We start from the raw sequence: 25,569 nt of genomic DNA on the forward strand, positions 1-25,569 counted from the left end.
TTTGAATGCTGGAGCAGAACTGATTTTGTCAAAATATCTGGTCGTTTTTTAAAGAATCTGTTGAAACAGACAGCTCCTCATAATTGAATTTGGGGAAAAAAAGTTTTAATCTCGCAGCCAATTTGTGAGAGTCTCGACTAGATTAGTTCAGGTTTGCGATTCGCCCGATTTAATGGCACGAAGCGACCTGCTCAGGGGAGGAGCCAAAGCCTAAGAGTTAGAAAAAGTAGCGGCGATGGAAAACGTCCCCGGCACTGTTGATACCGGGGTTGTCCTTGATTTCTGCGACAGTACCTCGAACACGGTGAGGGCGAAGGGGTGCCCCAGGTGGCTTTGCGAGGACAGCAGGACTTTGCGGTTGTCCCCGTTCAGGTCCACACTGGACAGGAGGTGCAGCTTGGAGTCCACCCAGTAGAGACGCCTGTTGGAGAGGTCTGAGAGGGTGGAGGGCGAAGAGAGGGGGAACCCAGGCGAGAAACAGAGCATGAACCAGACGAATGCAAAAGGAGAGGTCGTTCCCGGCGAAAGACGGGAGGGCGAGCGGCGTACGGATGTCACGGCCGAGCGGCCGCGCCATCCATCTTCTTCCATGTGACGGCAGAGACTTCGCGCTGAGAAAACGCTGATGTGATTGTGATAATGTCGGTTGACTTCTGAATGGGGAAAATATACGTGCCCTGGAGTAAACTGATTAGTCGTGCTGCACTTGGTTTAAAGGGGACCTTCACTCTTTATATGCTAGCGGCTTTAGCCGCTTATCCAGTAACATTTTGGAGCAAATTGTTTTCTTCAGGGTATGACGTTTCTCGCAATGGCTTCACTGGTCAGAAAGGCGTGTTGAACAAGAATGACTGAAATCTGTTCATTTTTAAAACAAAAGTTGGTTTTAGATTCTGGCAAAACCATTTATCTCAATCCGCATTCACTCATCATTCCATCTACCTGGAAGCACTGAAAACAAACCGAAAAAACTAAACCTACTGCTATCACGTAGGCAGAACAAGGTGGTAGAAAGGAGGTGGAAAATAAAACGTTCAGCTGTACTGTGAGGTCCTCGGCATGCCGACACAAACATCTCCTGCAAGAAGATCAGGTTGAAAGCGAAGCGGGTTCCAGACAACAGCGACGGCGATTCCACAGGTGCCGTCGGCCAGACAACGCTAGCGACTCCACCAGAAGTGCAGCCTTACTTTCACACGGGAAGTAAACACGCGATACCGCATGAATTATTTACAGCATATTCCTTCTTTTTGCAGGAAAAAAAAAAAAATTCAGGCCCGTCTTGAGTAAAAATCCCATCCCAAATGTGAGGTATTTACCGCAAGTACAGCCACTGAAGGCTGGGCTTTTCACTGAAATTCAAGGGGAACCTCGACTTGACTTTAGATAAACACAGACGGCTGAATCTTTATCGAGCTCAGCCCGAAATGAACCCCCGAATGTCTATATTGTGGCCAAACATCACTATTATAAGAGATTTTTTTTCTCCAATAGGAGTGCCGATTCATGTTAGTTTGTGAAGATGTCGCGCTAACAAGGATGATAGAGATGGAAGCATCCTGCCGGCGCTGTACGGCGCTAACAGGTGTCCTTGATTTGTCTTTGCAGATGCCGTTGTGATGTTTAAAAACCCGGGAGTTTGCAGCTCAGGCGTGTTCCGCCTTTTCAAATTTGCATCACTGACATGACTCACCGTTTCTTTCACTTTAATTGGAATTTTTTTTTTTTTTGCCCCGCAACATTTTGCTAATGGCTCATAACATCCAAAAATGAGTCCACATATGGAACGGCGGGAGGTAACCTGAGACAGATTAAACATCTCGGACTGATTTATTTCTCTCTCTTATCCAGAAAAATCCGAGGCCATGAAGATTGGCCATCAGCCGTGTAATAGCACTTCTGTCCCTGTGATTTTCTCTTCAGCATGAATATTAATTCTAAAACCTCACAAGCTCGGAGCTTTGAGGTGTAATACGAGAGCCGAGGAGCCGCGGTAATTGTTATTCGCACCTTCGCGGTTTCCCGACTGGCACTCAATCACCCGCAACCGGTTTGCAGCGAGCACGGAACGAAAAACCAAAACCGAAAAAAAAAAAAACAAAACAATTCTCGTCTTTTCCCAAAAGTGGCAGAGCGCGTCTCTCGCTCGGCTCTGAAAAATAATTTGTTTTCATACAGATGTACTGACACCTCAATTCCACAGAGTGTGGCGACCACGCGCCCCTTGTTTCTCTGCGGGCGAGGGCGGCCGGGAAAAAAAATTGTTTGGCCCCGCGGAGGGAGTTGAAAGGGATAATGAGGAGTATCGATGGAATGGAGAGTCTGGCTTATTAATTGGACGGTCTGTATTCGCTGGCTGGACTGATGAGAGCCAGACATGAACCGGGTTACAACTATCAGAGCCGCTCAGGAGTCGCAACGCCGTTTCTTTCAAAGGATACCGCGACGCCGCTCCCAGCCAGCTGCGACCGCTTGGCCGATTTTGAACCTAAGTCAAGATGTTTGTTTTTTTTTCCCCTTTTCGAGGTTCACATATCCCACCGTACCGAGGGTGATCCCGTTGGGCCATTCGATGTGTTCGGACACCAGGACCTGGCGGTCGACTCCGTTCATGCCGGCCTTCTCAATCTTGGCCTGGACTCCCCAGTCAGACCAGTACATGAAGCTGGGAGAGAGAGAGAGAGAGAAAAAGACAAGTTAGATAAACTCATTTTGGTCCGCGGACCACATACGGCCTCATTTGATGTCAAGGGGTAAAATCGTTGCGCAATTACCTCGAAGTCCAAATTTTTCCTTTGTTTTAGTGTAAAGGAGAACAGGTAAATGATGAAAATCTTTCTATGTAATGAACTGTTCCTTTAAAAAATACATGACAAACAACCTGAAATCCATTAAGAAAAGTGTAATCTCAACAACACTATGCCTCAGTTCTGTCTTCTCAGTTCATCGTGCATTTTGTTGTATTTTGTCTCATTGTGGCACCAAAACTTGCTGCATCCACCCTGAGCATACAGATTTCTTATTAACCTCAATAAACAAATAAGAAGTGGTCCATTTTTCTTGGAACAATGTCCACATTTCTCTTTTCTGACAACAGCATCTTGCTGATGAGGGCGTCGGGTCCAACGGAAAAGCAGGTACCGTAATTTCCGGACTATTAAGCGCACCTCAATATAAGCCGCACCGGCTAGCCGATCGCTATCTCGGTCTTCCTCCTGCACGCCAAAACCGTCAAAGTCGTCTTCTTCGGTATCGGAGTTGAACAGACTCCGAATTTCCCGGTCATTTCATCGGTCCGATGTGACGAGGATAAATGTTTTAGCGGCGTGAAGCTCGTTAGTGTCCCCCCCCCCCAAAAAAAGTCCATACATTAGCCGCATTGTTGTTTACGTGAAAAAAGTCGCGGCTTATCGTCCGGAAATTACGGTACATTTATGACAATAAGTAAAAATGCAATTTCCAGACCTAGAAGCCCCACTGATGCCATCTGCTGTAAATTCTGAGTCATGTTGTGCTGTGCCATGTTGCTGACACTGACTAAAGCAGTGCACCTGTAGCAAACAATATAGGAACTGCATTTTTAGTTAAAAAAAGGAGCTCCTTTTTCTGTATTTTTTTCAAATTGTAAAATTCATTCCACAGGCTGGATTGGACCAACCGGAGGGCTGGTACTGGCCCGCTGGCCGTACGTTTGCCACCCCTGAGTTAGAATCAGCTAACCTGCAATCACAGATGGTTCACTAAAGAACCACCGGGGGACAAGCATGGAAAATTGTATGGAAAAAGGACATTTGAAAAAAAAAACAACAACAACAACTTGGCAGGTGATTGGATGAACCATCTGTCTCTCACCGCAGAAACCAGCCTGGGGAGCAGCGAACACATCTACGCCTCGGAGAAAGGCTCTCACTGCTGCTCCTAACTTAAGTGAGTAAACATCGGAATTTGTTATATAAGCGATGCAGGAGTATCGACACGATCCTTGTAAAGAGGCAGTGCTGTTGTCCAAACTGTGTCCATCTGTCATCACTTCAAAAGCTGACAGTGTTTGGCAGGAGTGCTTTTTGTGCAACTGTAAATAAGCAAGCAAGCCTGAAAAGGGGGATTTTTTTTTCCCCGAGATCTTGTGAATCCAGCTGCCTCGCAAGACCCAACATACGGCATACAGTTTGAGAGATCTGAACTTGAAACAAAAAAGTTGAAATTCCTCAAGACAACAGCTGTCAGAGATTCAAACAGATGGTAAATGCACTGAAAATGCGTCGATGAGAAACCCCTGATTTTAGTGTTTTTCCTGGCTGGAGCGGCACTTACCCCTGGTGTGGATCCACCGCGATGGCCCGCGGCTCGCTCAGCTCGGTGGCTATCAGCACTTTCCTCTTCCGGCCGTCTCCCGTGGCGACGGAGATGCTCTTGTTGCCCGAATCGGTCCAGTAGATGTTCTTGTGCACCCAGTCCACGGCCAGGCCCTCAGGGGAGTGAAGGGAGTCTACGAGCGTCACCTGCTGCGACGAGTCACTGGCCTTGTTGATGTAAGCACTAGAAAATGGAAGATAATGAGGTTTCCATGAAGGTTCTACAAGCTGGATGAGGAACTAAACACCGCAGAGACACAAAAACTGTAGTAGCCATTGGCAGTCATGAGTTTCTATAAAGGTAACCCAAACCTGACACCTCCATAAAAACATTTGCATTCTTCGTGAGAAGCAAGAACTTTGTTGTGGCTCCCAGGGCTGTGAGTACCACAACAAAATTCTTTCTGGTCGTGAAATTTCATACTGTGTGAGGAACTCGAGTTCTTCTTCTTCATCTGTACAAGCCAGTTGGTCAATTTGTCTGGAGGGTCTATGTAGAATGTTCTGGCACCTCTTTCCAGGAATCGCTTGCCTTCTGCGTGTCTCCAAATGCCTAACTAGATGGTTTCCATGGATCTTCAGACTTCATCCTTTCACACTTTTCGTCCTCAAAACTAGGCATCATTGCACAATTGCTGTACCTCTGCTTCGGCGCATAAGCCCCGCCCACTTTTAATTTCTGACCAATCACATGATTGTCTCTGAGAAAAGGTCCTAAGCATCTCCACGAAACCGCCCTCCTCAGAGGGAGCCCGTCTTTTTCCTGCATCTCAGCATCTTCCAAAAACAGCCATTTCATCCGTCTGTTTTTCGTCACCACACCCTTTCGACCTGAAGAACCCTGTTTTCTCGCTGCTGCTCTCCTTCCTCTTCACCTGACCATCAAGTCCGAGATCGTGGAGAGCGATACCATGTCCAAATCTAAATCCCGGCGGTGAAGATGAGAAGATCGAGCTGGACGATGGAGGAGCATCTGAATCAAAAGCCGGAAACCGGTGAGCTGGATGAGACGAGCGCGAGGCTTGGCGAGCAGATCGTGAAGGAATTGAGGTTGCTACTGCAGATTTTACACCACACAAACTGCAATATTTCCAACTTGTTCACCGTCCCCTATCACCTTGGCTGCCCAGAGGATCACCATGAATATCTGGAGGTGTGATGGACCACGGCCGCTGACTCCTGGAGGAGTCTGACGGCCGTGAAATTCCGCATTTTCCACCCCTGAACCTCCTGCTGGAGGGTTGGAGTGCTGGAGCAGCTCTCCTGTGGACTCCGGCGATCTTCTCTGCAGTGTCGCTGGTGTTTGCTGGACCAAACGGAGATGCGGCTGGTTAAGACGCTCTCAAACGATGCAACTGCGGTTCAGTAGCTGCACTTTTTTACTTCGCAACAACGTCTAGGTTTGGGAGGAACCACAGACGCAGACACAAATGGCACTTTTATTCTTCTTCGGATCTAAGTATCTGAAGGTAACTCAGTTGAGTCTGCAGGTGTGTTTGTGTTTCTGGTGTTTCACAAGTGAAGGTCGATGTGAAGATCACTCATCATATCACTGACTTTGGAGATTTTTTTTCGTCTGCAGCAGGTAATTTTTGTGTCACCGGAGGTGAGTCTGAAATGAACTCGCCGGGATTAAAAGGTCGGCTGGGTTCGCCGAGCACCAGGAGGTGTGATGGCGAGGGGAAGATCCCTGGGAGAAGAACGCCGGTCAAAAGAAGGTCCTCAGAAGAGAAGGAAACATGACGGCCCTTGTCTGCGTGCACATGGATGAATGATGATGGTGATTACCGAGGAAGTGAAATTAGCGAGACCATATGGCTTGGATGAGATGATAGAAAGCCCCTCCCACCGCTCTCAAGTTCACACACAAACACACACACACACACACACACACACAAATGCGTGTACAGTATGTTTGATCGTGTGTTTGTACATAACATATGAAGGACAAACAGCTTCCCCTTTCACTGACAGAGTGATGACAGAGTCCTCCAGGTGTGACACACACGCGCGCACACACACACACACACACACACACACACACACACACTCACACAGGCCCGAGGTGCGTCTGTCTCCAAACCGAGAGCAGTGACAGGTTGACGAAGACAAGATCGATCGTCGGAAGAGAAACAGAATGACAGCGGGGCTGATGGTGGAGGAGAGAACAAGAACATTAGCTGAGCCTACAGAGAACCAGGGGAACGTTCTGCGAGGGAACGCTCTATAGATTAATGTTCTGCAGAGGAACATCCTGTAGAGGAAGGTTGTGTAAATGAACGTCTTGCAGAAGAAGATTCTGCAGGGGAAAGTTCTGCGAAAAGAAGTCAGCTTTGCCTCTTTTTCCACCTGACTCGTATCCACTTACAACATGTGCTCATGCGTGCTCACCTGTATATCTTACGGTGATAAAGATCACACCAGAACATCTTGTTGATGGACACGTCCACGTCCAGGGCCACGGCGTTCTTCAGCGTCGGCACCACCTGCGTGTACTCGCTCTTCAGCAGGTCGATGCGCCGGATCTCGTGGCGGTTGGTGAACATCAGGTATGGACTCTTTCCTAACGGAGTGGAGAAGATGCTTGTGTCACTTGTCGAGCTTTTCCAGATCCAAAGAGGTTCGCGGATGTCTGCTACACTTTAACACAGCTGGAAATTTTATGCACATTTTTAATATTCATTCATCTATGAACTCTTCACTCATCTGCCTCTCCACCATGGTTGCGTGGATGCTGGACCTTCTTGCACCCTCTCATTCCAAATTATCTAGAGACATCCAACCCTCTCTGGACAATCCGGGGTTTTCCAGGGCAACCCGGAGAACCCTGAGGAACCCCACGCAGACACGGGGAGAACATGGAGACTGCACACAAGAAGGCCTCGTGAGGGAATCCAACCAGGGACGCCTTCCTGCTAGGAGGCAGGAGCACCACCTGCTCCACCGTGCCACCAAGTTTTGATTATAAACACGGATCACGAAACGGCAGAAGTGAACAGAACAACCTCGCCCTCAACACAGACAAGACCAAGGACATGATAGTGGACATGAGGAAGGAGACCTCAGCGGCCACTGGATGAGAGAGTGACCAGCTTCAAATACCTGGAGCTCAACAGCTGCTGGACTTCCTGAGGAGGCTGAGGAGGTTCAGCATGTTGCCTAAGATCCTCAGCAACTTCTACAGCTGCATTGTTGAGAGCTGCATCACCGCTCTGGTGAATGGTTAAGACTGCAGAGAGGATCACCGGAACCCCACTGCCTTCTCTGCAGGGTATCTACCACGTAGAGTCCACAGGAGAGCTGCCTCCATCGCCAAGGACCACATCCACCCCCAACATGGACTGTTCACATTCCTACCCTCCAGATACAGGAGTGTGAAATATAGAACAGCAAAACTAAAGAACTCGTTCAGACTCCTAAACAGCTGACGATCATTCTTATCGCACATGTAAAGCCAACTGCCCATTTACACTCTTCCTATCAGCACACATCCAAATGCACTGCGGACAGAAAATCAGGAATTTCAGTGTACAGGGGAAACACGTTTCTACACTTTGCATGTGACTATAACGCTTTGAATCTCTGAAATCAGTGTTTCTGGTTTCGTCTGCCGGGACACTGAACACACCACGGACAGGCTCCTCTCTAAATGCTAGTTATACATCTATGTTTAATTTTCTGGTTATTTCTTCCGGTTCAAAACACTGCGCAAAGACATACGTCATACGGCGCCCTTGAAACTGAATATTTCTGAACATCAGAGTTGTACATTACGTGTATCTATGCAGTTCTTCAAACACATGATGTTTTCCACAAAGATGCTCCGGTGGGTCCAAACATTATTCTCAAAAGGGAAAAGTAATGAAAGCTGACAGCGGTCTTGTTTTGCATTTGCACTATTTAGGGCTCTTAATGCATGCATTTTTGATGCTATGAGCATAAATAAATAATCCAAATAAACCATTTAGGAGGAAAATATATTCCTTGCAAGTGCGCACACACACACACACACGCAGACAGCTTTTTTTTCGGTTTTAATTGTGTTCGCTTAATCACTCCGACAACTCTGCTAGAAAGGGATGTAAGACAAGTAGTGTGTGTGTGGCGGCCCGAAGCGCCCGAGCTTCAAGGGAGACGTCTATTTAAAAACATCACGTTCAAATGTGTGTGTTTGTGTGTGTGTTGCCACGCACACAAAAGAAACATCTGGATTAAAAGGCTGAACAACATGACGTGTGTGGTTTTTTTTTCACCCTCATGTGTGTATCCCCGGCTAAACAGGGACTCCACGCAGGCTTATCAGCCGCTGAAGGTGAGCATGACTCCAAAAAATAAAAACAAAATTAAAAAACGGGAGTAAAATCCCATCCATAGGACAAGGTCAACGCTGCCTCCGCAACACGTAAACACAAACACATTATACATGCAAAGAAGCAGCCGCGTCCAAATATAATCCTCTTGACATTCAAATATTTCCACCCCATTTATGCAAATGTGTGAAATGTACTCCGCAACATCCAAAGGCACGGGTTGAGAATATCCCTCCGGCTTGGCCTGGCCTCGGCCGCTGCCGCGTGCATCCGTCAGGGTGGAAGGGCGGGGCGACGCGACCCCTTGTGCTCGCAGCCAGAAAACATTTTATTTAGACATATTGATTTGCCAAATTCAGCGGATACATTTTTTCTTATACTTTATCTACATGTGAAGGGATGGGCGATGGTGGGTCAGCCCATTAATGCAGAAGCAGAGGAGAGATTCCTGTAAAATGTTTTATTCCTAGAAATCCAGATCAAACTGCCATCATATCCCAAAAAAGTCTCCGATATGAACAGAGAACAACTATGCAGCGAGGGTAAATGCACTGGACTCAAAATTAACCATTGAGTCTCTAATGAACATGGGCCGTGGGACAAATATGACCACATTTTATGTGGGAGAACGTCTTAAAACATCTGATTGTCATAAAATAAGTCAAACGCATTGACCATAGACTAAAGACAACGACAAACGAAAGACCGTCATCATACTGTATGTTACTGGTGTTTCGGGTGTTCAACAAACACCATATATTGGGGCCGTGTGGTGTAGGAGGTCAAGCACCCGTCTGTGGAACCGAACATTCCTGCTTTGATTCCCGGCTCCTCCGAGCGTGTCGAAGTGTTGAACCCCTAAGTGCTCCCCTGGCGCTGATGGGCGGCAGGCTACTGCTCATGGTTCATCCATGATGGGTTCATTGCAGAGAACGAATTTCCCCACGGGGATTAATAACGGATCAATTATTATTATTACACCGGTACATTTCAAGCCCAATGACACCCTGAGGGAAAAACTGGGGCACCCCAAGGAGAAAACATCCAGGCACAAGATGGAGAATGTGGTGTATGCTGTCACTTGCGCTGAGGATTGCGATGAGGTCTACATTGGAAAGACCAAACAACCTCTGCACAAACGGATGGTCCGACACAGGAGAGCCAACACTTCAGGACAAGACGCCGGGATCCTCTTATACCCGACGGACAAGGGCTGCTCGTTTGAAGACAGCAATGTCCGAATTCTGCCCAGAGAGGAGAGAGGAGTCAAAGAAGCCATCTTTGTAAAAACAGAAAAAGGCCTCGGATACAACCTTTCACAAATGTACAACGCCGTACTGGGATCCAAGATGGAGCAGGACCTTCTGCACCCTCCAAGCAACTAGGAAAGATGCACCACCAGAACCACCTGAACTTCAGTCCATGAGATCCAACAGGTTTCACTCCTTTGTTTAGCTTCTCCTTTTCACATTCCAATCCAGGTAATCCCACAAAGTTGCTTTTTTGTGCAAGCGGACGACACCGCCATCAGCGTAACTAAACCCATTAGAGCTCGCTTCTGCACAGAAACTCTTCCATTTACACAACAAGACACCATAACCAGGACCCGCCAAAAACCCTGGCGGTTATATTCAGAAACTCCCCACAGGTCACTAGAAGTTGCCAAGACAAGAAGAATTTCACAAGAATTCACCATGACCTGTATGACTGAGACCTTCAACAGGCATGACCATAAACTACATTTCTCACAATTCATGCTGATCATATTACTCGCGAAGTGACGGCATCCTGCCATTAGATTGCAGGGAATCCACATCAATGCCATTTTCAACAAGTGGAATTGAGAAATACAAATGATCCCTTTGTATTTGGGCAAATGATGTCCTGGAAGAGAAACGTTGATGCAGATGGAAGGCGAATACATGTTTGTTCTTAAAAGAGAAAAGCGGTATGTCTTTTGTGTTATGAGGCAGCGTCAGTTGTCAAAGAGTACATTTTACAGTGCCATTTTGACACCAAACACGGAGCTAAGTATGCTAAAGTTAGCCTTCCAGAAAATCAACAAATTGTCCAAGAATTAAAAGCCATTAAAAACAACGATGGCAGCAGAACGTGTTCATGAAAGCCGCATCCAAAAACACTGCAGCAGTGAAAGCTAACTTTGTAACAGAGCAGCTAGGAAACATCATTTTGTTGTTCCATCTATGCAAAAGCATATGTAACATTTTGGGTTTGAATGAGTAATTCAGCATTAAGGAGTAGTTACATTTATTTCACATTACATTTGGTTACATTTATAGTGTTAGCCTTACATGTGGCCCTTTGAAGACCCTCTGCGAACATGAGTTTGACACTCCTGGTCTATTGAAAGCAGAGAACAAAAAGTAGCAAGGACAATGAAGTATTAAATGGACATTTCAGCAATCCTTAAACATCAGCCTGCCACCAGGGATATTAAATCTAACACATATCAATGACGGATAAAGGTTTTGAACGGGGCGGCTTGATCATCACCCCCATAACGCGCAACGTGTTGGACCGGCCAGAGCACAACAAACACTCCCTTTTTCCTTGACGGCGCCCTTTTACCACCAAAGGGACCCGTCCAGAGCAAGGAACACTACAAGAAGCGAAGCATCTCCGCCCCGTCTACCCGGTTCTGCCATTGGCAAATCGGGCACAAATGGCGAAACATAAGCGCCCACGCAGAAGCCGCCCCTTAGCCTCATAGATCCATCCACGGCTGTCACATACACTAAAATAAGAAAAATCGCCATCAGGATAAAACGTACCAGCTAATACAACACATTGATTTTCAAGGTTCTTTTACGTTCTTTCACGTCGCAGACGGGGGGTTCTGGGACGTGACAACCACATTACAAACATCGATTGACGCTCTGCAGCCACGCTAAGAGGGAAGGCGGGACTGTATTTATTATGCAGCATTTATGGGCATCTTTGAGGTTGTATGTACTAGTTAGCTGAGATTAGCTGGAGATCAGCCTGAATGTTAGCTAGGAGAGCTAGGAGATGCTACAAAGGTGAACTCAAGGGGTGGAGGTGTATCTCCAGGGGGTAAGTTGGGACGCCCTGGATCTCCTTCAGAACACGAAGCACACCAGGAAACATCCAACGTCAAATCTAACAATCTTACATCCCTTTGTTTATGTTGATGATCGGTGGAGCCGCTCCATCACAAACAATAGTTAGGGGGAAAAATAGGGTTGCCAGAGCAACACTGTTTCGATCTGTTGTCGATACACAAATTGAAAGTTACCGTTTCCTCTCTGCGGGTAAATTTTACCCGTTGGCGATTCTCGCGTTAAAAGTAATCGAACTGCAAACACTCCATTTCCCTTGCCAATTTTGCTTTCCCATTTCTGCTCCTTCCTTCCTTCCACGTCCAAGAAGGATTTGGAGAGGACAAAGTTGGGAATAAGCGACACGTTCCCGTCCCGGGTACCCACTCGACACGCAGGTTGCAGAGTTGCTCGGCCAGAAGCAAATATTGCGTTTCTATTACTGTTCCCGCTGATGTCTAGGTTTGTAACCATGAGATTTTGAGCGACGCCGGCGAAGCAGGAGTGATGGATGAAAGCGGCGCCACGGAGAAATGAGGAGTAATCAGGCGAGGCAGGAGGAAAGCAGGAGGGCGGAGGAAAATCTCTCGTGTGTCGGAGAAGCAGAAAGTGAGAAAGACTGGATATGAGAGGGAAATTGTGAGCGTTCCCGGGCAAACGCCGAAAAGACCCAGAAACATCTCACTTCACCTTTCCAAGACTCTCTTATACGTCCTTTTTCAGGAAAGGAGAGTCCTGGATGCAAAAGCATATGTTGTCATGACTGTTGTCATGACATTTAACCTGTGCTGTCGTTTCCGTGCCGCGCTGCGCTACAAGACAAGTGAGATACCGCGACCGGGCGATAAGCATTAGGCCAAGTTTTCGATTCGGTCGTGAGATACGAGACGGAAAGGGTAAAATTCAACATGGACGGTGAACCTTGGCAACACGAGTATGACATTCTACAGGCTGACGGAGGCGTGAAGTGACCACACTCACCCTGGATGCGGTCATTAGGATGATGCTATGTCTGGAAGGAGACACATACAGGATGTTGGGGTCGCCCTGTGACAGATATATCTGGGGCAGAAGCAACATAATGACCGAGAAACACAGCAGCGGGAAATAGAAACCCGACTTTAGGCGAACGCCTAAAAGTCTGCTATATAACAAGATAAATAAAGCTTGAAGTTCCTCGGTGGAAGGCGGGGAGTTGCAGGGGGTCACTGAAGGTCTCCGGCTGGATTCCGACCAGTGTGTGGCATTTTCGCGTTCTCCGTGGTTCCTCCCACCGTCCAAAAACATGCAGGAGGTTCCCGAACACGTGGCTTTTCTTTCTCGGCTTATCGTCTGTCGGCACTGGGAAAGTTGGCCGCAGATTTCCAGGTTTTGTCACGTTCGCCCGGATGTGCAGCGGCCCCGCTACTGTCACCGGCTCCACCGCTTTTTAAGCCTGAAACCCACGGGGGAACGTCGGAGTCGAGCTCTGACAGTATCCTCTCACATCTTGGGTCCCGTGGCGAAAGTCTCCCAACAACGCTGTAAAATCTGACCACTGTTTGAAGAGTGTGTGCTCAAACTGTCAAAGAGTGTGGAGTAAACCACTGCTGGCACCGCGGCTACGCCTGGAGCATAATGTAGAACAAGGGAGTAGAACAAAAGAGTTTGATCCACCGGCAGTTTGTGAATTTCCTCTGCACTTTCGTGACAGGATGCTTTGCCTTTTGAAACCGTTTTAGCGTGTAGTTAAAATCCCATCCCGCCGGACTGCCTCCTCCTCGCTCTGATCTCCAACGGCTGCAAACCTCACGACTGTTTGCCATGCCGCATCTCGGCAGCGATTCATTTACGTCGCATCTTTCCCACAGTTCTGTCGGCGGTGCAGTGGATCCACTGCTGGTGCACATCGATGACCCGACGTGCTACACTATTAACCTCACGGTTATGTAGCGAGGTCAGCTAAGGAGACTTCACTTTCACCTGGTTCTACATGAAGATGGCAACCATTTGAAAAGCATCTCTGTGCACACTGGGTCGTAGGAAACATCAGGGACGTTGTAGTACACATGCCAGGCCAGTAGTTGGCGGTGTGATTTTGAGATGCATTTATTGATACACAGGACAAGGTGTCACAAAGATCCTACGTGAAACACCTAGAAACCCAATTCAGGCTGTAGAGATGCTATCTACAACAAACAACAAGCTACCAGTAGGCTAACACCCTACCAAACAGACACCACTTACCATATTTTCTGGACTATTGAGCGCACCTGAATATTAGCCGCACCAGCTTGCTACTCACTATCTTGGTCTTCCTCCTGCAGAATAAAACCATTAAAGTCATAAAATTCATATTCTTCTGTGTTAGAATTGAACGTCTCCAGAATTTCCCGGTAATTTCGTTGGTCCGATGTGACGAGGCTAAATGAAGCTAGTTAGCCCTAAAAAAAACAAAACAACATAAATTAGCTGCAATTTTGTTTCAGGATGTGAAAAAAAATATTGGCTTACGGTCCAGAAAGTACGGTATCAACATTAGCTAGCAGCCTGGGGCAGATCATTGGGGTTTTTATTTTAAGTGGGCACCTTCATCGGACACCTCAAGAAGGCCAGATAGTCAAATCCAGCGTCCTGGAAACAACAAGCAAACCATCTTTCCTTTGCAATGAACTAAAACACTTCCTGTCTTGTTGTGATAAAAAACGCGTGCACTACAACGGGTACAAACAGCAACAATGGCGGGGGGACGAGTGTTTGCACAGACCGGCGATGAGGTGGACATGTTGCTTGGAGTGACCCTGAACTACAAGGAGGGGGAAATTCAAAGGGATGTAGACTGGGAGTCCTGCCAGTCCAAGCACTCTGGAGTCCGCTATTGTTGTCACGGCTGATCCACCCGTGCACGGACATTGGCTGCAACTTTAATGAGCACGCCTGCTTTCAAAGTGTTGTGTTTTTCTCGTCTCCAAGGAGATTGAGGCGTTTTCAACTCCTTGCACCCCGGAGTCTGTTTTTTTTTTCCTATCGTTCCGTTTTCAGACAATGCAAGCGCCGCCTTGTTGTATACCAATGGCCCCAACGCAGATAGATCTTTTTGACCCAGTAAACAACCACTAAATGTCCAGGACAAAAATTTAACTTGTCTCATTTACGAAAACAGCTGGGTAGCCTTGAGGTGCGTCAATGGCAAACAATATTTGACAGAAGAATGAGCGTAGTAGCCAACTGCACAAGACAGTCATGACAAAAATCCATTCCCTACTTGTGGAATACTGACCGACTAAACTCCGAATATGTCTGCCAAGGATTTTTTCCGACACCGCGGCTAAAAACAACAGGTTTATGCGCTACCACAAAAAAATTGAGCCTCGTCATATCGGGCCGATGAAATTAGCGTGAGATTCCGAGGCGCATCGATTCCGACACCGTAGAAGACGACTTTAACAGTTTTAGTGTGCAAGAGGAAGACCAAGATAGCAATCGGCTGGAGTAGGACAAAGCGAGGATGGAAAATGGATTGATGGATGAACTTTTCCTTGTCTTACTTACTATTCATCTTTTGCGTTACAGGCATTTCAGGTATGTATTTGTGGACACCTTTCTGCTAACAGACAAGCACGGCCTATTTATGTACACATAGATTTATTTCTTTTGAGCTTCAGCTTATATTCATGTGAGCTCAATAGTCAGGAAATGAATGTACAATAAATGTCACCTTGTGCGTTTGCAGTTGCGTTCTCATTGAATAGCCTCTTGCATAACATTGTGGTGGTTACACAACTCACATCTATTGCCTTGACATTATCAAGCGTACGAAACCTGGATAGAGGATATCGGAGTCAACTCTTCTCCTGGATCCTGAAACTTCACTTGACCTTCAGACAAATATATGTATCAGCTACCACCGTCTTCACTCTTGTTTGTGCTCCAGTGGGAATGATATCCCTTTGAAAAGACTTCAGGTACTTTGAGAGCGAGCTGTGAAGAGCAGAAGTTGCAGAGAAAACTACCAATGACCATGACGTGTTGCAGAACTTTTGAGGACGAGCATGAAACCACAACGGTACGTCAGACTGACCGCTGGGAATGGGTTAAAGATACACTGCGGCCTCTGGGAAACCATCTCCAAGTATTATTTCCCTCCAAATTCTGATATGAGCTAAGAGAGCTAAGGTCATGCACGCGCCCGGCTTCTCAAGGCTGAGAGCGAGCGCGAAAAGCGTCCGTAAACATTATCTACTGCTTGTTAGACACACCTGGTCAAGGTGATGCATTGCAGAGCTGCTGGCTGTAAATGCTTGAGGCAGATCAGCCACACAGGATTCATTCATTTATCTCTGCACAATGCTACGTGAAACTGACTGCTTGATGGAAATGTCAAATTATGTTTCTATTGAACTTTACCCGACTTTAGCTGAGACAACTTTGTGAATTCTTTTGAGACATCCAAGTAATGGACCAATACCCAGCAGGCTTGCCAGAGCTGCTGTCTATTTAACTCTCTCTCTCTCTCTCTTGCGCTAACACAAAAATAAGTCAAGCTGGATGAGAGGCCATAAAGTACGGACATGGGAATAACCGACGCGATTACCTAAGACTTAATTCAAGGGTCTTAATGACACAAATGTAAACGCGCGCGTGCATAAAATTAGGGCTGGAAAAATTTGTTTCGATTAGCATTATTTAGCAACGCTCGCCCATTACTCTTCATCTGCACGCCCTGAAATGCTGAGCTATAATTACAATTAAACCTACTCGGCGTACATTACAGAGAGCACAGCGCAGGGGTTTTTACCCAACGCTTATAAGCTATTAGGGTACATAGCGTACCGGAGCCTGCAAACAAAAGGGAGGTGGTTCAGGAATATGTTTGTGTCCGCGACAAAAATGTGATTCCAGGAGTCAAAGCACACCTCAATGATGGATGGTGTTTCCTTGCTTTCCTCTCCTGTCCGCTTGACAAATAGAAACAAACACGGATTTCATCTCGGATTCTGATGTGAACAAACATCATTGGTGCTTAGCCGGTGTCAGGTCTGATCACATGACATGACCGCCGTTCAACCGCGAGGAGATTCCATTTGTTTATGGATGTTGACATGACGCCTCGGAATAACTACATTCTGCATTTTGTGTCACCGCGGCCTGTCGCGTGCACGTGTGCAAATGTCTGGAGGCGTAAATGCGCGCGTCTGTGAGTTCCCGGCTTCATTATCTCCGGCGTACAACGGCGACACAAAGCAGGCGTCTATGAATTCCGCGGACCCCCCATTCCTATTTCTGTCAGGATAAATAAACCTCAGCGCGAAAACGATAATCCCGCCTCATTTGGGTCTCCTCTCTATGATTCTCTCTCGTTTGTTTTTGTCTTGAGTGCTTTTTGTCTTATTTACTTTTTCAAGCAGAGCTTTCGTTCCCTGTAAGGCCCCGTGTTTCTATACTGCTGATGTTTCTCGCTAACGTTGCCACTAGTTTGAAGCTAGAAAGCTCTGTGCTTTCTGATCCGAGCAGGTTTGGAAATGGTGAGAGACAAAGGTGTTGGAAATCCATTTTAGAGGCCAAAAAATGGTGAAAAGGTGATTCAGCAAGTTGTTGAGCAAGTAGGCTGCCATATTTGGAGTTCCAAGAAGCACAGATAATCCATTAAATCCAAGTTATAACCCCTTATATGACCAAAACTGCTCAGTCACAGTCGGTGTCAAGTCTTATGGCTGCGACTTAACTTCTCGGCGAGCAGTTTCCGGTATGAATGGGGTTGCAATGTCAAAGTGTGCGTTTTTTGGGGAACAAAGGTAAAAACCATCTGAGTGACGCGTAACAGTGATCCGAAGTTTAAGAGCTATGTTTGGTATAAGCATAATAAAGCTCTGTGAAATGGGTCTTGGCTTTGAGAGCGGGCACTTGAAAAATAACAAGGAATCCAATATGGCTGCCAGAGCCAACAGTCAGAGTCAAATACAGCGGAAGCTGGAGTGCAGGTGTAAGCACGTATCCATGAATACATCTAATGACAAGAAACATTCCCAAAGCTTCAAGCTTGAATTGTTTGATCAACCGCGCAGTATTGAAGATTAACAGGGGGAAAAAAATACGGCAACCATTGGTGTTTTAATGCCACTCGGCTTAAGGGTGACCTGTTTTCTGCCTTTATTAAGGTCTGTAATTACCCCACCGGTTCACCCTGGAGTGACCGAGCTTGAGACAAATGGCGGTAATCACTAATAACACCGATGTCTCTGTCTTCAGCTGCAGAAAGGTTAATTTGCCATGTAACTAAATCAGTTCATGGTTGCCTCTGCAGCGCAAGAAAAAGAAAGCTACAGTGGGCGCACTGTCTGGAGAACAGGTGGGGTTCTCAGATAGATACAAACGATAAGATTGCATCTCAGCCATGCAGATCATGGGTGACGGGGCTTCAGTCACCTTTTGCCTACTTACAACGGTGGGGTGAGAGATCTTTCACATCTGCAGATCCGACCGCAACCTACAACTCGGCTGGAGAGGTCACCGACCTCAGCCCAGGTGGACCAAAAGACATCTTTCATTTAATGCGATCTACACGAGAGCTGCTGTGAGACACAAGGATTCGTACCTTTGTTACCACATAACGACACACAAGAACATCACTAACCCTTTCAGCTCAGACGAACGCCCGATGCCAGTTATCTTGTTCTGTGCCGTAAACTCCGCACAGCCTGATGGAGCAGAAGAGCTCATTCCAGTAGCCACGTTTAGATCTGACAACAACTAATAAGGTTGTAATTTATGCAATATGCTGATTGACTGATACAGATCTCAAAAAGAAGAGCAGAAAATTACTGTCGTTGAAAATGAACTTGTTCATTTGGAAGTGAAAACAATGTGATAAGTGTGATTGCAATTAACTAACACTTGTTCAACGCTATCAGGTCCGGGTTCTGTAGACCACGAGGCTTGGTTCTGCTAATCGCAAAATAGATTCAGGTTCAGTTGGACCAGTTCCTGTGAGAAAGTTGGACCAGTTCCTGTGAGAAAGTCCGGTAAATGATCAACGGAGCAATTCCTCAAAGCTAAATACAAGTCGATTTTATCGAAATAGAACGACGTGCGATGTTTTCTCATTTTCTAATCCGCAGGTATTCAAGTGTTTTGAATGAAAGACCGCATCCTTATCAGCAACACCAGCCGTATGTTAGAATGGATGGCTGATAGAGGGTAAAAAAAAAAAAGAAAAAAAAAGGTAAATGGAGCTTTTCAGAAGCGTCTCGGCGCAGCAACAAGGCAACGATTGCAACCTCGCCTCAGGATTCGTGCAGGCGTTTCTCAGTCGCGACCACGTCTGCGCCGCTCCGAGCTTTTATTTTCATTCACACAACTGTTTGGTGTGTTTACACAGACTAACTGAGCCCGCGTCCTTTAGCGAATGGACAACCACCCCTCCTCCTCCTCCTCCCCGCAACATCTCTTCCTTTGCACTCCAGGGAGACCAGAGGCAGCTGGCTGCAAAGTTTTCATTAGTAAGGACTGCAGGAAAAAAAATAAAAGAGATGGCAAATATTTATCTTTGCACAGATTGCTGTGCAGGACCTGCATACAAAGCAAACCTTTCCTTTCAGAGGGTCGCGAAGTGAAACAGCGGGTGGAGGATGTGACTGTGTACCTTCAACTCCTGGAAGCGGAGTGGAGATGGTGTTCATGCATAGGTGGGCCTCAGTGTGGGGATGTGTGCTTGGATGTATAGCCTTCTATGAGTGTCCTTCAATGGGTGAAGGTGTTCTGCACCCGATAAGCGACTCACCCACGGCCTTGCACGTCTTGGTGACGGGGTCCATCTCGTAGCCCTCGTAGCATTCGCACTTATAATCTCCTTTGTAGTTGATGCAGATCTGACTGCAGGCGTCTGGGTTCTCACATTCATCTATGTCTGTGGAGGAAGGTATAACAGAGGCATGAGAACTTCTCAATTCTGTTTGTCAAACACAACTGGAAAGGAGTGCAACTTTTTGGGGTATACTTGTATGCCAAATGATTTTTTTTTTAAATCTTCTTGTCTTGGCAACTGGACTTGAATTTCTTCACTTGACGACCTTTCAGCCCTTATCCCAGAGGCTTCTTCAGTTCTAATGACCAAAATTCCAAATATAACTGCCACGTTTTTGGGCTGGTCAAGATTATGATGGGTTGTTGTGTAAACGAAAGAGTTGATCTGTGGAAACTAGTTGCAAGGGTTCTTTCTTGATTGTTTGCAGCAACCAGAACCAGCTCCCGGTAGCTTTACCTTTTCACATTCCAATCCAGGTAATCCCACTAAATTGCCCCTTTGCTCCAACAAACGACACTCCGATTAGCATAACAACCAGCTCTTACACCAAGTTTCTGCAGATTAACTCTAACCATTTACACAACAAGACCCACCATAAAATCTGAAGTTATATTCAGAAACTCCCCACAGGTCATCGGAACTGAAGAAGTGGGAATAAAGCAAGTCTCTGAAACTTTTATGAAGCTGTGCCGTCAAATGTGAGCTGACCCAACATCACAATTCCTACATGTCTAAATGAGCCAACACAGTGACCCGAGGTTCTTCTGTGTTCTTAAAGAATGTTGACAAGTGACCAGAACTCCAAATGGCTCTTGATAACATCTGACACTTGTGTATAGCCGTCCACTCGTGATTCTGAAAAGCAGCTCTGAGGAGTTTTAGGCCTATCAGAACAAAACAACAGACCTTTGCTCATTTTTGGACTCTTCTGCTCCTCAGACTGTAGTCGGCAGGAGGGTTTGTGATAAAAATAGCATCATGGGGGTGGAATAACTCTTCTTTATCCGTCACACTCCCCCTGTTTCAATTCTATATATAAACATTTCCATTTTTACCTCCACAAGACTTTTTGTCCAGGAGCTTGTACCCAGAAGGACAGTCACACTCAAAGCCAATTCTCCGGTCTCTGCAGATGTGGGAGCAGCCGCCATTGTTGTCTGCACACTCATTCAAGCCTGCGGAGAAAAGGATAGAAGGACGGAGTGCAGTGAGATAGGGATTAATTGAGTCGATGAATGAAGTCGCCAGCCTTTGCCGACTCGTGATGTCAGATTTCTCTGGGCATTAACAGCAGCTGCAAAGCAAACACGCATTTACAAACAACTGATGAGGCAAACAGTCCATAAGAGTCAGGCAATACCCATGGGCTGAAGCTGTTGCTACTTTTGCCATGAAAGTGAAACACTTGATGAATAATGAACAAAACAGATTTAGCCGGGGTTCCTGAATCGGTCATTCATTCATTCGTTCATTATCTCCACCGCTTATCCTGGATCCAGGGTTGCAGGCGGAGTGCTGGAGTCTATCTAAGGTGTGATTGTGGGGTTCACCCTGGACCAATCATAGGGCCTCAGGGACAAAGAACCATTCAGTCCCTCATTCGCACATCTGGACACGGCCTCCAGTGAACCTTCTCCTTTTTCCTTTGGGCTTCAAGGGTGGATCAACCTTCTCCATCTAACCCTATTTCTGGATCCTCCTCTCTCAAACCAACTAACTTCATATCCTCTGTCACTACGTCCAACAATCTTCTATTTGGTCTTCCTCTAGACATCCAATTCTTGCATCCATCTACCGATATATTCACTATCCCTCCTCTGTACGTGACCCAACCATCTCAATCTGTCTTCATCTCAAAAACTCCAACATGTGCCGTCCCTCTGATGGATTCATTCTGATCTTATCTGTTCTTGTCACTCCCAAAGAGAATTTCAACATCTTCATGTCTGCAACCTCCAGCCCTGCCTCCTGTTTTTGGGTCAATGTCACTGTTTCTTGAGCATACAGGGCCTCCAATGAACCTACCGCATGTTTTTGGACTGTGGGAGGAAGTTTGTCGGGGATTAGTATCAATGGGAGGGGTCTGAAAATAAACACCTCGATCCTCTGTATCCAATGGATTGCAGACAAAATTCCCAGCACACTTGTTTATGTCAACCGTCTCACGTTTCAGATGATCGAGCCTTGGTGAGGACGTTATTCAGAGCAGCTCAGAGGAGACATGGGCGGATGTGTGTGTGTGCGCGCAAAGGATATTTGTTTGGACACAGGTGTGTGTTTGTGCACATAACCCACGGGCAAGGATCTCTGGAAAACGTCCATTCTCAGGCATGGCGGTCGGGCACCAGGTGGGAGTTAGAAATTTTGGACCAGCACCTGGTGCACGCTCCCTTTCATCACGGCCATTTGCTGCTTTCTTTTTCTCTACACCACAATTAATCACTGTGCATTCTGACTGTCCTCCAGAGGGAATGTAGAAGGATCACTGCACAACGCTAGAGGGGGTGCTTCATTGCCAGCTTTACATTAAAGATTTAGCTTCAAGGCTACAGGTATCACCCAGAGGAGGAGGTGGGGAACGCGTACAGGAATAGAAATCGAGAGGTGATCGGAGCAAAAGTGAGGTTGTGCGAATGACATTGAACTTGGCGTTGCATTTTCACAGAACCGCCAGTTAGACCTGGAAAGTCTGAGGAAATGGGAGGATGAAGCAGGGGTTTGTGATTGACAGCAGCTTTGGAGATCCGCTTGAAGGCAGCCGTACAAAGGACGGTTCCTTCAAGGTGAAGCACTCCCATTTGCATCGACGGCACGACTAAAACCCGGTCCATCCGTGGACTTGGTTGATGACAGTTACAGAGATGAATTATCTTCAGTCCATCATTCAAGAAAGAGACAGTTTAGTAGATGATGGCGGTTTGTGCGTCCAATAAATACATAGCAGCATGCAAAAGGAGAATTCGCCTCCATGGATATACTAACGCCACATTGTTTTCGTCTTCTTTTTGTTGGTTTCACTTGTCGCACTTGAGCATACCGTGCAAGACTGCCCACTCTACGTCCTCTTGCAATGCTCTGTTTGGCTCCGCAAGCCTACCCCCCCGGGATCAGAATTCCACAGAATTGGGGAGGAAATGAACGCAGAGGACGGACTAGAGCTCCAACTGTATGCAGAGCTCACTTTGAGCAGAAATGAGCCTTCAGGCTGATTTAGGCTCATTTAGTCAGAAACAACATCATTTTCATCAGTCGTCTTCTTGTTTGGGTTTCTACCCTTAGGGGCCACAACGATCCAACCTCCTCCCTCTAACCCTCTTTTCTGTATCCTCCTCTCTCACACTGACTAACTTCATGTCCTTATTCAAAACAATCCTGAATCTTCTCTCTGCTCTTCCACTAGAACTCCGAGGCATCGGTTGTAGACAAGAGGAAGTTGATAGTTGATGCAATACCTCGGCAAGAGGAGCTAGCAAGGCCTACTAGAGCAGTGTCGCAGGCAAAGCAAGGACAGTGGGCATATCGGGAGAATGTAGAAAGCAGAGTGCTGTAGTGGAGAGAGTTGTGGAACATGGAGACCAATAGAATTAGGCTTATCATAGGGACTACGTACGATGTGCTACCGTCTTCGCAGAACTTAAAGTAATGGTGAGTTGAGGATGGGCACACTTAAGACATACTGTATAAAATCAGGGTGTAAGGTTAGTCTTTCCCAGCGGCAATACACTTGGCATCATAACCAGGTGTTGAAATGTTTGGCAGCAGCGGTGGAAGAAAATCGATTGGAGATAAATTCTGTAGTTGGTGATCAGGAGGCTAGGCAGTTTAAACTTGTATGCAAGGGAGAAAAGGTTAGAACATTTAGGACCAGACACCATGCAGGACAGCTAAGTGTAGGCCGGGCTGATTTGAACAAGCGGCTGGCTGTCCCAGCATATGTCGTTAGCATGCAATTACCCCCGGATATGTTGCTGTGGTCTGGGGCCGAGAGGATAGTGTATTTTATCGAACTCATAGTCCCCTGGGAAGATCCAGTTGAAGAGGCTAGTGAGTGTAAAAAAGCTAGGTATGCTGAGATGGCAGCAGAGGCTGAGCAGCGAGGTTGGGGGGCTCAGGTGCGGCCTGTCGAGTTGGGCTATCGTGGGTTTGTTGTAAAGTCTGTCATTGTGCAAGTGAATGGTTGCAGCTAAAGAGGAAGCATGGTAGCTGGGGAGGTCACTAAGGAAAAAATGTTTGCATGTTGATCAGCTATGTAGCATGGGGGGGGATGTTTCGAGGACGCTGGATTTCACCGTTATGCCTTCTTGAGGTGTCGTGGGGCTAACTTTACAAACACAGATGAAGGAAAGTGCCCACTTGAAAACCCCAATGATCTGCTCCAGGCTGCTGGTGGCTAATGTAGCTAAGTGGTGTCTGTTTGGTAGGGTGTAAACTTGCCTTTTTTGTTTTAGATAGCTTCTCTATAGCCTCAATTGGGCACCTAGATGTGTTTCACCAAAGATCTTGGCACAAGGGACAGTAACACCTTGTCCTGCGTATCAATGAATACAGCAGCTCTGCCTCCAGCGGTGTGTGAATGGGTGAACATGATTCAGCAAAGGTGATGAAGGCACTTCAATAGTCGACCCCGCTGTCAGCTTGTTTTCCATTGCAGAACAGAACGATGAAAGCAGCGGCAAAAATAGATATCTACAAGTTTATTACGATCGTAAACATTAATATCTCGCTTGTTGGTTCGCTGTGTTTTCGGGTGGTATCGGCCACTCTAAATTTTATATTATTTTTTCACGTGTCATCTATTTTAAAAAGACACAGGGTGCGTTTGACTCTCGCCGTTGTCGGCTGTGAGCTACGCTGCAATTTGTTGTCACTGAGCGGGTGCATAAAACAAGGAGAGCATCCATAAAGGCAGATGCTGTGCATAAAACAAGAGAACATAAAAGAGCAGGAGATGGAATCTTGATAATAAATAGAAAACATTTTTGAGATACGACGCTGTCGGGTTCGACGGTGCTTGTAACTCCACGTTTGTTGCGGCGCTTTGGATTTGAGCCCTGAAGGACCGTGAAGGTACTGCAGCCGTAAAGGACTCATAGCTGGTGAATTTGGAACGGACAGTCGTAATCCCTCTGAGCTTTTGATGCTCCTCCACGACAAACTGGTCACACCTTCAGACTGCATAAGGGTCATTTCAGCAAGCTAACCGCTACAGCGAGGATGAACGGATGAAAGAACTCCCCTCCGGTTTCATGAATAAGCACCAAACGGAAGGTGATGGAATGGCCAGCCAAGCAGGGACCTTCTGGCCTTGAGAAGAGGGTGCAAACCACTGCACCGCCCTACTTGGGTATTTTATACATATACATATATATGTACACACACACATGTAAACCTGGAGGAATGAAGGTTAGTTACAGCAAGACAGAGTGAATGTGTGTGAATGAGAGGAATCCAGGAGGAACGTGGAGGCTACAGGGAGTGGAGATCAAGAAGTTGGAGGATTTCAAGTACTTTGGGTTATAACCAGGTTCAAGCAGGTTGGAATGGGTGGATAAAAGTGTCAGGGGTACGAAGATATAGGGGATATCAGCCAGAATGAAAGGAAAAGTGGAGGAGAGTGATGTGGCCTAAAAATAGTGACAATGACCAAAAGACAGGAGGAAAAGCTGGAGGTCGCAGTGATGAAGATGTTGAGGTTCTCTTTAGGAGTGACCAGGATGGACAGGATCAGGAATGAATCCATCAGCGGGACGGCATATGTTAGATGTTTTGGAGAGAAGATCAGAAAAGCCAGACTGAGGTGGTTGGGTCGAGGGATAGTGAATATATTGGTGGATGGATGCTGGAATTGGAGATCTACAGGAAGACCAAAGAGAAGATTGATGGACGTCATGAGAGAGGAGTATCCAGAAAACAGCATTAGATGGAGAAGGTGGATTTACTGTGGAGACCCCTGAAGAGAAGAGCCCAAAGGAAAAGAAGTCAGAGGGGGGCAGGACATGTATGATTGAGACAAAGTGACGACTGAGATGGTTTGAACATGA

At 46.6% G+C, this 25,569-nt stretch overlaps 1 protein-coding gene across 3 annotated transcripts in view; it reads right to left on the reverse strand.

Annotated features, from left to right (window-relative positions):
- Positions 1-25,569, reverse strand: part of lrp8 (low density lipoprotein receptor-related protein 8, apolipoprotein e receptor) — a 195,939-nt gene that overhangs the window by 24,546 nt on the left and 145,824 nt on the right. For all 3 annotated transcript variants that reach the window (XM_086162051.1, XM_086162053.1, XM_086162050.1), the window contains exons 8-13: positions 20,584-20,703; positions 19,505-19,630; positions 6,747-6,918; positions 4,315-4,539; positions 2,547-2,665; positions 295-434 (exon numbers count right to left, since the gene is read on the reverse strand). In XM_086162051.1, the coding sequence (XP_086018177.1) occupies positions 295-434; positions 2,547-2,665; positions 4,315-4,539; positions 6,747-6,918; positions 19,505-19,630; positions 20,584-20,703 (902 nt within the window). The remainder of the gene's footprint in view (positions 1-294; positions 435-2,546; positions 2,666-4,314; positions 4,540-6,746; positions 6,919-19,504; positions 19,631-20,583; positions 20,704-25,569) is intronic.

The sequence above is a fragment of the Fistularia commersonii genome, chromosome 16, assembly GCF_037954325.1.
Source record: "Fistularia commersonii isolate RoL2024-O1a breed Wild chromosome 16, RoL_Fcom_v1.0, whole genome shotgun sequence".
Classification (NCBI taxonomy): domain Eukaryota; kingdom Metazoa; phylum Chordata; class Actinopteri; order Syngnathiformes; family Fistulariidae; genus Fistularia; species Fistularia commersonii.